Source organism: Onychomys torridus, chromosome 5, assembly GCF_903995425.1.
Source record: "Onychomys torridus chromosome 5, mOncTor1.1, whole genome shotgun sequence".
NCBI lineage: Eukaryota > Metazoa > Chordata > Mammalia > Rodentia > Cricetidae > Onychomys > Onychomys torridus.
In genome coordinates, this window is record NC_050447.1 from 110,062,952 (window position 1) to 110,075,491 (window position 12,540).

The 12,540-nt window shown below is 41.1% G+C and overlaps 1 protein-coding gene across 1 annotated transcript in view; it reads right to left on the bottom strand.

Annotated features, from left to right (window-relative positions):
* Nucleotides 1–12,540, bottom strand: part of F13a1 (coagulation factor XIII A chain) — a 163,161-nt gene that overhangs the window by 108,298 nt on the left and 42,323 nt on the right. The window contains exon 4 of the mRNA XM_036186755.1: nucleotides 7,960–8,211. Coding sequence (XP_036042648.1) covers nucleotides 7,960–8,211 — 252 coding nt within the window. The remainder of the gene's footprint in view (nucleotides 1–7,959; nucleotides 8,212–12,540) is intronic.

A 12,540-nucleotide genomic window follows, 5' to 3' on the forward strand; every position in this document is an offset into this window, starting at 1 on the left:
AGAAGACACAGATTCGTAGAACTCCTTTGGCCAAGCCCCTTTTCATCACTTGACCTCTCTTTTGTGTAAAGTTGAGCACATGGATGCAGAGAGTACACACAATCCTGTCAGAGGGAGTGGTTTCATCTGCACAGCAAGTATGTCTCCAGATTGGTGTCACAATATGCTTCTCCATCTCCAGTCAAATCAGAAGAGAGATCAACCTGCTGGTGGTGTGCCCCAAAGGCATGTTAGGGAGAACTTCCTGTCTCCAATGGTTGGAACACACTGGACCACAAAGAAAGCCAATTCCAGAATCTGGCCTTTTATTCTGGAAGGTTCCAAACCACTTCCATCCTGATGGTCTACTGTAGCCATTCAGGAGTCCCTTGCTCTGTGGCCATTAACTTCAGTATGGAAGGAGGCTGATGAGACACCAGAGGGCCATTATCATTCTCTGCCAACATGGTGTATGATACTACAGCATGCACCAACTTGTGAGTTTATTTGGTGTGTGCAACTTTGTTGGTTTGGCTGGTTGAGGACTTTTTAGTTTATGTGCCTTCCAAAAGTAAACTATTATTCATGAAGCAATTCTACAAAGAAAATGTCAGGAATTCTTTGCTTAGCTGTATTCTCTGAGGGATGCTGTGCCTGTATGGGCATGCTTTAATTTCTTTTCTTTTTTTTCTTCTAGAGAAAAAAAATTCATTTGATATTATAGCTTTCAACCTTATTTTCCTTTTTTAAAAATTTATTTTAAGGACATGATTTTCCAACACTGACAAGTGGTCACAGAAATGTGTCTGCTGGCCATCTAATGTTTCTCTTGATATATATTCTAGTTTAATTTCTATTATGATAAACACTGTGGCCAAAACTTGTAGGGGAAATGGTTTACTTTACCTTAAAGCTTTCAACACAAAGGGAAATCAAGGTAGGAACATACCTGAAGACTGTAACTGAAGCAGACCATGGAGGAACACTCCTTAATGACTTGCTCCCCATGGTTTGCTCAGCCTGCTTTTTTATATAACTCAGAACTTCCTGCCTAGTGGTGGTACTGCCTACAGTGGGCCGGACCCTCTCAGATCAATCATTTTTCAAGAAAATGCCTCACAGACATGCGCACCATCTCATCTGATGACTTTGTGTCAAATGGACAAAAATTTAACCAGCACAATACACAAAGCCAGTTAGTTACAAATAGCTTCTGCCTTAAAAATACAGCCATTGCTATAAATGGGTCCAGATACTCAAGGTTTTGTCCAGATACCCAGCTTGTTTCCTATTTTTCTGTAGGACCTTAACAAATTTATGTGACATCACAAGGTCTATGTCTTCCTTGAAATATGAGCATAACAATTCTATCCTGGCCTCTTGGGGTGTTGTTCATCAATTCAGCTGGCAGTTAGTCCCTGAGCTCTGACTCTGAGCTTCTGATGAATGAGGGTGACCCTGTCCTTCCTCTCCTTTCCTTGCCCCTTTCCATCTTCTCCTCTATAATTCCCTTCCCTTCCTGGCTTTGTCTCTCCCTCTTTGGGGAGAAAACACTCATCATATAACCCAGACTGGCCCTGAACTTGCAATTCTGTTTCATCTTCCCTTAAGCGTGGATTACTTGTGTGCATCACCAAACCCAAAGGTCATGTTTTCCAAAACACACAAGCTAGGAAGATACAACGTTTGGACATACTTTGCAAAGGGTGGAAGTTTCCCCTAGACATAAGACAAGCCAATGCAGGATTAAACACTCTTTCATCTTTACTCCTTCCAGAATTATCTTATAGAAATGTTCCTGTGAGCTACCTGGGCTCTCTTCTGATGGCCACATCAAATGATGCTCACTTGATGTAAGACAAATTGCTAAACAGTCTTATAATAAAAAACCAGGAGCCAGATATTGGGGTGAAAGCCAAGAGATCAGAGGGGAAGAACAAGCCACAGCCACAAGTTCTTACTCTAGGAAATCCTCAGGCCAAGAGAGAGCCATTTCCTGTATACTCACACCCATATCCTCTCTGTCCCTGCCATCTCACTTCCTCTCTCCATCCAGCTGTATCACTTCCTCTTTCTGTCCAGCTCTGTCACTTCCTGTCTGTCTGTATAGACCTCCAGACCTTTATGGCTAACTAGTGTTGGAATTTAAAGGCATGTGCCATCATGTCTGGCTCTGTTCCCAGTGTGGCCTTGAACTCAGAGATCCAGATGAATCTCTGCTCTGCCTCTTGAATGCTAGGATTAAGGTGTGTGCTACCATTTCCTGAACTCTATATTCAATATAGTGGCTGGCTTTGTCCTCTGATCTCCAAGTAAGCTTTATTTATTAGAGAAATAAAATATTACCACAACTTGGTATGAAAAGAAGGGATGGTTTAGATTGTGGAATAAGTGATTTAGCTTTCATCCTGTTCTCGTCAAGAGTAATTTCCAAGCAGGGCTCATGAGGGCTCACAGAAACTGAGGTGTCAGTCACGGAGCCTGCATGGGTCTGAGCTAGGTTCTCCGCATACATGCTGTGGTCATTTAGCTTGGTGTTTTTGTAGGACTCCTAACAGTGGGGGTGGGGATGACTCTGACTCCTTTGCCTGCTCCTGGGACCCCTTTTCCTCCTACTGGGTTGCCTCATCCAGCCTTGATATGAGGGTTTATGCTTAGTCTTCTTGCAACTTGATATGCAATATCCCTGACTGATTTGGTTGATATTCCTGGAAGGCCTGCTCTTTTCTGAATGGAAATGGAGGAGCTGTGGATCTGGGGTTGAGGAGATGTGGGGGGTAATGGGAGGAATTGAGGGAGAGGAAGCTGAGGTCGGGGCTGTATTATATGAGAAAAGAATGAAGAAAAAGAAAAATGGAGAGTAATTTCCATAACCAAAGTAGAGTCTAGAACCTCAAAGAGTGTTGAAACCATGTGCATGTTCTGAGATTTTGCCCACAGGCCCTGCTGCACTGCCATGTAGAGCCAGAGTTAATTGTCCATCAACATGCTATATTCTGTTCCTGCTCTGTGGACTTTTGGGTCATGATTAGGCAAGCACATGCATCATAATATTCTGAGAGCTGATCTGGTAATTGACAGGCTACTACATAATGGTGGTCTAAGAGCTAAGTATGAGCCACTGTTTGCCCTGTTTTCAATTCTAACTTAGTCAGAGGGCCCTGTTTTATACTCTTGTTTGGCCCTGACTTATTTTAGCACTATTGTTTTTATATTTGTAATTAGATGTTATTAGCTCCTCACTTGTCAAACCTGTTAGGATCTCTATGAAGTCAAAATTCTGTCATTCCCATTGCCTGTCCCTAGTGCTGAATTAAGCCCCATGCCCTTAATATCTGCAAATGAGTAAGTAGTGTTGTTGTACCATGCATAGGTTACTGTGTTGTCATGGCCAAAGGCAAGACATACCATCTACATCTGTGGATTGATGGATAAATGGTTCTAATCTGAATTCGGAATGTGGGCTCAAGGGCCTCCATGAGCAGGGGCTATTTGCCATGATTCCTCTGAGAATCCCAGTCCATTCTGTACTGAAGGGTCTTAATGACCATGTGTAATTACTAAGCAAGTAGTCAAAAGGTGGATTTAATAATAAAATACAGGCTGGCCATATTTATTCATCTCCATCAAAAATATCCAATAAAGGGCAAGCATTCATTTCTTTACATCAAATTAATTCAATTTACTTGCTGTAAAGGAAATGAAAATTTTTTATGGAATAAATGAGGCAAAAATCCTAGAAGCTAACTTGGTATTGAATACTGATAGAGCAATCTGCATACATATCATTCAGACATGTACTTCAACCACTGTCCCCCATATTTTTTTTCTCTTTACAATATGGTAAGGTCTGAGATTACACTTATGCCTGATCTGTAGTGATGATATGGTTTGGTGAACCTACATCTGTTTCCTTAGAGTTATTAAATAAATGCTATAAACATTTATGAAGCATTAACTATGTACCCAGGCACTATGTGGGGTGCTGGGAATGTGAGGTTAAATTAAGCAAGGGACAGTTAAGGATGGGGACAAGTTGTCAAGAGTGGAGGACCCTCTGAAATGTATAGTCAATACCCACATACTGATATGGCCCAGATAAACATTAAATACTGACCCAGACATAGTATTAGACAAAATCACTAGAAATCTAAATCTTCCAGAACCCACTCCCTGACAGTGATGTCACACTACTAAAATGGAACACTTGACATTTAAATAGTGAAATACATTCAATAATTCATAGTTCCTCGGTGGTCAGACAAGACAAATTCACAATAAATGCCCAACTCGCTTCTACTTCCTACGTGGGAGCAGTTCTGAGTCCAACATCAGAGAAGAGCTCCCTGTCAGAAGCTCTGGTGGCAATATTAGCTTAAACACTGCACAGGAATTCTCCTTGCATCCACCCCTGCCCCTACCAGGCTGCCTTTGCTATCGATCCCCTTTAATGATTTGGTGATTAAGGAGGATAAATTGCCTATGAATGTGGAGCAGTCGGAAGGGCCCCCAGGAGCACAGCTGAATATTTTCTCTCAAATGTGTGTGCTGGTGCCATTTGTCAACCCAGTGTGCACTGCCACATTAGTCCTCGCTGACACACCTGGATGTCCTATTGCCAGTAAGTACCTTGATGCACCTAACTCTGATTCCACAGTTTTATCTTTGTTAATTTTTCCACTTGTGCCAAGGCCCATCCCTTTTATGACACACTTTCTAGGGACTCAGTGATTCCCCTGTTAATGCATCAGCATGCACACACACATAAGTGCCATGATTACCAGTCCCTGGGGGCCCTTTAGTGTATGTGGGAGGATCTTCATACAGAACTCCTTTGTGGGTTATGCCTTGGGTGCCAGGCTGAAAAGTCACATAACCAATGAAATGATGGGACCTCTCACTCCTGTTTCAGACACCTTCCCATGAGAGTCTTCAATGTACATCGAGAGAAGGTGCTTAAGAAACTGTCTTAAATGTTAGCACTGGATAATTTCTGTAGGGAATGGCTATCCAAAGGCATGTAGTTCCCCAAAAGATGGGCATAGCAATCAAATAAAAAAAGCTGCCAAGTCCCTCTCCATGAGAAATGAAAGAGTTTGCTTCTGGGAGACCATCGGAGAGAAGAGTTTGGAGAGGAGGGGAGGTAAATACGGGGAGGGAGACTAAGAAGAGGCAGTGAGGCGAGAAAGACTGAGATTAGATTCAAGGAGGAGCTAACGGTTTTGTGAGGAAGTGAGACCCTTCTGGGTTGCAATGCTATGGTCTTGTGAGTATTACATAACTCCCCCCTCCCCCCCGTTCTCTAATGTGGTTCCACCTATGAGCATTAGCTTAGCTGGGAGACATACAAAATCTGAAGCACAGTCCCTGACCTACTTAGTCTGTGGGAACAAGTTCCAACGTGACTCTAGGGTGGAGAACCCCTGAGAAGACCCCTCCCATCGGCCTCTTTTCTGTACCCTATTATTCTAATGCCTACTTGATGTGTTCAGTTGGATGTCTTACAGATACAACTATATTATCATTTCTCAATGTCCTTACATTATCCCTTCCACCTCTCTAGCCTTCCCATTTCCAACTGTCATCCACCCAGTTGGCCAGACTAGACATCTGCTTATCTCTCCTTACCTCTTCTCTCTGTTTCTCCACTAATCTCTAATTCCTTTGCAACCAATGTTCTAAGTCCAAAACTGATCTCCCATCCATTTCCTTTTTCAGCTCCATTGCATCCACCACAGTTAAATCCTTTGCCATCTTCGTCTTGATGCACAGCTGTCAAATGGGTCTCTCTAGTTTTAGTCTCACCCTCCTTCAATTCTCTCTCGGCACAGAGATTCAAAGGGAGGCCCCTGTGTTGATGCAGGGTATTTAGGGCACAGGACACCTTGTCACTAAGCACCATTCTGAATGGAAGTATCTAGAAGCTGTTTAACCATACGTACAAAAGCAGATCCAGAATGCAATGAAGCAGTTAAAGCTTACAGATCTTTACCTCCAGAGATCCCATCTGAGAAATCATTACATCAGGCAAAACCACTAACACATTGTTTTTCTTAAGGGGAGTGGCCACATAGCACAAGACTGAGACAATCCATAAAGCTGTGACAAATTAAACTTTGGGCAGATCATGTCATTCCTCAGACATCCTGGGTAATTAATTACACGAAGCCTATGACTGTCTTTTTTCAGTGCAAAGAAAATCAGTTACAACTTCCTGACTAATTGTGTAAATGTGGACTTTTAAAATATTAGTTTTTTAGCTCTTGTACATATTTCTCAGTCTTACTTTCCTTTATTAGCTTCTCTACAGGACTCCCAAATGCTGTTATTCCTGCATTGTCTTTCCCTCCTCCCTTGTCCAGGTGTCTTCTCTAGGTCTGGATAACTCTCAAATGCACTCTGACTCTCCTCTTCAGATTCACATACTTGCAGGTCATTTCTGCTATCACTTCTAATTCACTTTCAGCCCCTTAGTTGGCACCTCAATTCCCCATCTCCACAAATAGCACACCATGTCTCAGTTCAAAATGCCTTATATATAATTGATGAGATTTCTATAAACAGGACTCCATCTTTAAGCTACACATGGCCCAAGTGATATCTCTTGCTCACATCAATCTTGAACATGAGTCATATATATATATACGAGTGCTGAGTAGGCGATGATGAGAGCTGGTGGGTGGATCAGCCAGGTTCCATGTGCCAAGATCACTGGAAGAGTTAAGTGAAGGGACAGAAATCTAGGTATATGTTTAACAGGAGTAGAAAGCATTGCTGTCCTACCATTGTCTACATCTACATCATAAAATCTAGATCCAAAGCAACTTTTTCAAACAAAGGGTTATGCAAAATGAAAAAAATAGCACAGACTCATGTTTGGAAGATGTCCAGGAGTGATAATCTAATAGTCTGCTATAAGTGGCTTCCTGCTCTCAGCTCTTAGATCTCAGACTGCTCCGCTGCTACAGATCTAACACCAGATGCCGCTCTCAGCCCCACATGGTGTATGGAAGCAGCTGGGGGCAATGAAATGACATAAATGGGAACAGGAGAAAATCCTATGTAATTTTAGGTTTTAAGTTGACTTGGTAAAGAACTCATTGACCCCAACTCAGTAATCTAAATATAACTAGGTTAAACTTCTGCAGTGTATGGAAATAATTCAAAATAACATGAGAGACTAAGTAATATTATGTTAAAATATCATTACCTATCTATATTTGCAGGCCAATTGTTTGTACAACATAGACCTATCATGAGGAAAGTAACTATGTGATATCCTTTAAGCTTTCTCTTCCTGAATTAGTGTGATGAAGTTAGTTCTGATATTTATATAGTTGACTTTATTCTTTTTTTAAGTAGAGTCTTGGGTTCTATTAGTTTTGAAAGTTTAGTTTAATAAGTTTTTTTTTTTTTTTTGCTTATAGAACAAATAATATACTCAGATGATACCATGGGTCCATTATGAGCCCACTATGCAACTTTGAACAATCTTTAATTAATTACTGAAGTAAGTGTGTAGCAGCACACTTACACTGAGGGGTAAATCGTGGATCTTTATCACTTTCAATCTTGGGAAAACAGTCTACGCCAGCTTCACTGGTTTTAGAACCATTAGGAGACATTTCCAGAGAGGTTTAAGTGGGGCCAGAAAGCCCCGCCCTAAATGTGGTCTCTAGACTGTATAAAATGGGGGAAAGAACTCCAGCTGAACCATGGCCATCTTCTTTCTTCGCTTCCTGACTGCACCCGTACTGTGCCTGGCCACTACACCCCTGCCACTGGAGAACTTTGCCCTCAGCAATGAGCCAGAATAAATCCTTCCTCCAAGATGCTTCTTGTCGTGTATTTGGTCTCATGACACAAAAAGTAACTAATAGAGTCAGAAAGGGACACGTTCTTTGGAGTAACCCTTTTACTCCTTCAGAGGAGATGCTTTGGGACCATGGAAACTTTTAAAGATGAGTACTTGCCCCTTACCTTCACACCAAGGATTGAAGAGAATATATGTGTCTGTTTCTGGGTCTCTGCGGGTACGCAGGATGCCGTAGGGAGTCCAGACTGCAACATACATGCGGAATTTTCCCACAATGCATTCAGGGGAAGACTGGATGGAAAGCCGCACAGACCTGTCCTCATTCATGATGACCTTGGCCCCCCACTTTCCACTTTGCAGCTCCGATACTACAGGTACTGGGATGTAGGTGCCCTTGTTCTCCTGAGGGTAGCGACCTATGAGGAGAAGGAAAGGATGGAAGATAAAAAAGGTTTCTCAGACCTCTTGTTCCAGTTTTGTAATCTTGGGGCTGAAGGAGGAAAATGCTGTTAGACTTAAAGTTTTAGAATAAGTACGAATTTCACTTCTGCTTCCCAGAGGCGTGATATTAGCTGATTCTCCTAATTTCTTCAGGGCTCTAATTTGCCAACTAATAAAAACATTACAAAGATAACACTTCCTGGGAAGATATTTCTTTGTTGGTGATAGTTCAGCCTGGTTTCTGTTGCTAGTACTATAACAGCACAGACTGGGTAATTTACTTACAAAGAAAAGAGGTTTCTTGGGGTCACACCAATCCTGACACAGCTCAGGGGGTCACAAGGATGCTCTTTTTCTCTTGTTATGAAATCACGAGTGTTTAATCTTAAGGGTAGGACTTAAAGGCCCTATCTAATCCTGACTACTTCCAAAGGCTCCCATACTCAGATTAGGTTTCAATTCTTGTAATACCTCATAATGGAAATTAAATTTTAACATATATTTGGGAGGAGACAAATTATATTCAAATCACACCAATGAATTCAATCATGACATTGAAACACCAATTTGAATGCAAAACAGTACCTTGAGGTTATACAGTGCCTTGGGGTTATCAGGACCTGAAATTTTACTGTTAAAAGTTATAATAGTTTTTAATTAAAGAAAAAACCTTTAAAATGCAACTATTATAAGTATACACCATTGTTTTTAGGGTAAGAGGTCAATATTTTCTGTTTATTCATTGTATTTGTTAAGCTATCACTTGTAATGGGTTATACTTCCAGGTTATTCAGATGCAACCATTTTTATATTCAACCTAAGCCTGTGTTCTTTGCCAGCCCACTGGTGCCTGAGACTTATGCCACAGGCTAGGGTTCAGAATTGAAGTTATCCTGGAAGGTGAGCTGAGTTTGAATCTTGGCTTTGCTGTTTCTCACCCTGGCAACCTCAAAACTTCCACATTCTTATTCTCTTGTCTTTATCTTCATCTATAAGTGGGGGAAATAGTGTTCATACTAATGAGTTCACAAGAAGGCAGAATAAAACACGTCATTGAAATGCTTTATCCTGAGTGGTATCTATCTGTTCATTTGTTTGTTGTAGGGTTTCACTCAGTCTATAGTCTAGGATAGCCTTGAGCTTGTAAATGGCCTGCCTTAGTCCCTCTTGAGTAACTAGGATTACAGGTTTGTTCCATCAGGCCCAGATCAATGTAAAATCCTTAGTACATAATTCATCATGCATAACAAACACCTTAAACTACTAAGCTGTTACTTTAACTGAAGTTTAAACAGGAGGTCATTTTGTAATTTTTCCTGGCTCATCATAGTTTATGCATAAGCTATTTCAAGGCATATGCTATTTTCCTCTTATTTCTCCCATTTTGGACCAAATTCTTATTGCATGGTCTTTAACCTCAGAACTAAATTCCTCTGACTTTCAAAGCTATAAATAGAAAGTTAACCTCACATAATTCTTTAACTCCTTGGCTTATAATTTAATTTGCTGTGTAATTCGCAAGAAAGATCAAATCATAGCTGTTTTAAAATAGAATAAATCCCTTTCTTCTTGACTTGAAAAAAGATATAAGTCAAGTAAGATTGTAAATTATTTGGGTTGGAAGCAGATAGAAATCTTCCATAGCAGTTTATTTACTTCAATTGTCCTATATACAGCATATGGGAAATTCCAGAAACAAAGCTAACTTCAGCTTCTCTAGTGACCAAGGTCTGAACAGAGTCATTTGATAGGAATATATAAGAGCATTCCAAAGAAAGTAGTTTCCTAGGTTACTGCTGTGCAATTCCATAAGGTTGCTTAATTTTAATAAAAATAATGATTTGAATAGGAGGTATTATACTAGGGAGAAAGATTAGGATCCTGGTGCTTTCCTGTGTGTCCAAAGATTCAATTAACCACAACTCAGAACAAGTATCACATATACTGATCACAACCCAATAAAGACTCAAGCATAGTTCTTTGCCAAGAAGCCACAATCTGAGCATTGCAGATTTTGTCTAAACATGAGATACTCTTGGGGATACACTGGCTCTGCCTCCAAGGAGTTCCTGCATCAATTTACCTTTAAGAGCATATTTAGTAACTTTTGTATGTTTTCCCTTGTTCTGTCAGCCTTCCTTTTCCTGCACAGTCCTCTTCCTTGTGCATGCTAGGGTGACGTTTCCTCCTCCCCATAGGCTACTCTCCAGAGGCCATCAGTGTCTCTGGACAAAGTGTAGAAATTAAAGACAATCTTTTCAGGTAAATGTGATCTATAATTCAATCACTATAGTCCTTCCAGAAGCTGATGCCACCAAATGCCTATATAGATTTGAAATGTATGGCATTTCCAAAGGGCTTTGAAATCTATGATCTATGAGACAAATCTGCCAGGAAAGATGTGCCCACTTCTGCAATAGTGGTATGACTATTATGAGGGTAACTAACCACTCTCTGATTAAATTTGAGACACATTCCAGGGTAGGGAATATATGTTTATAAACCTTGTTGAAAACTCATGCTGAGGGAAATCATGGGCTCTAGAGGGGAGTTGAGTATTGCTATAGAGCTAAATTCCCACAGTGCCAAGCTTTTCTTCGAAATATTTTTGCTGGTACCCATGAGTAACTGTTACTCTCAGCATTAATCAGAGAAGTCTCTCTTTGTAGTGAACACAGTGGTGAATGTGGAGATTCATGAGTGCACAAGGTAGGTGCTGAGACTAAGTGATAGATGCACGCTTAACCTCAGACAAGTCATTTCTTCCATCCCCTCTAAGGCTTGAGGAGCACTGTGGAAGGATGGACAGAAAGAACGTAAGAGCTAGAAAATAGAAAAAAGGCTTTGAAATGCCATTTGGGGGAGGTAAGGTGCATCCATAGCAATCAACAATTCACAGCAGCTATGAATGCCTGCACAAGGTCTGGACATCATGGGCCCCATCCATAGCCAGGCATGGATGTCACCTAACTCGGTAGAAGGGGAAATAAAGATTGGGCCACTATCATTCACTGGGAAGAGTGTTCTCATTGTTCTGTTTCTTACTGCCTTCAAGGAATAAGTGGAAGGTCCTGAAAGAACCAGGAACTGTGGAAGAAGGGGAAAGAACAAAGCTGCAAAACTGGAAGAAATATGAGGGGAAGGACGAAGAGCCAATTTGCAGTGGTAGATAATAGATGTGTGCACCGGAGGTAAGAATCAAAGGGATGAGAAGGCAGAGCTGGCAGAGAAGAAGGCACGGAGGCTTGGGCTGAGGCAGATTTGGTTTGCATTTTTAAAGTAAGGCTGGGCAGTGGAGGGAGAAGGCTGAGCAGCCATGTTAACTTGGTAAGTCACATGGCTGCACATCAACATCTGAAAACGAATCAGGAACAGGCAGTCATTACATGAGTTCCAAAGGGAGGCAAAAACAACCCCCAATTTGCAGGTCCTTTCCTTTCCACTATACAGAAAGCTGGTTATTAATGTGAGACCTGGCATGTCAATAGGACCTCAGGGTCTTGTCAGCGGCTCCATTACACCATGTTTAATTCTGAGTGTAATGATTTCAGTGACAGCGCTGGGGAAGGATTTTCCATGATTGAATTGTGAGGGAGGAAGTTGTGGCAGAGTAGTATTTCATCTCACTAAATAGCTTCTCACCCTCAGGAGTTAGCATGTTTTAGAGACCACCATCAGGCCAGGCTTGGAACACCCATCCATCAACATGCATGGCTGTCACCAGCCAGGTCTAGGTGTGAAACCCAGTTCTACACAGGTGATTTCCATGCATATGTTTGCTAACAGTGCATAGTGCCCATGGAGACATTTTTCTCCTCAAATCGCACAATTTTATGCTAAAGGAGAATGAGAGCAAGGAAAAGGGAAGCAATAAACAGAGGTTCCCACAAACAGTCCTCACTTGATTTTTAACAATGTAGCCTTGGCAGCTAGACCTGAAAAGAAGCAGGGGCTGTAATTACAAATTGCATTCCTTCACACCCTCTTAAAATTGGTGCTATCTCTTCAAGATATCTAAAAATGAGCATATGTTTACTTTAATTATTGGTTTTCCTTTGTACATTATTGTATTGTTAGCATATATTCATAGTATACAAGGTAGAAAAGAATGGACTTCATTAAATTTTTATACTGTTCATTGGATATATCTACCAACATATTCAACTATTGCCCTGTCTTGGTCTCTCTCCCATCTCTCTCTGTTTCCTTCTAGCCCCTAATAGTACCCATTCTAACTTTATAACACATCTTTTTTTTTTTGGCAAATTTTCCCTGAGGCCAGAAATCACCCATCAATGGAATAA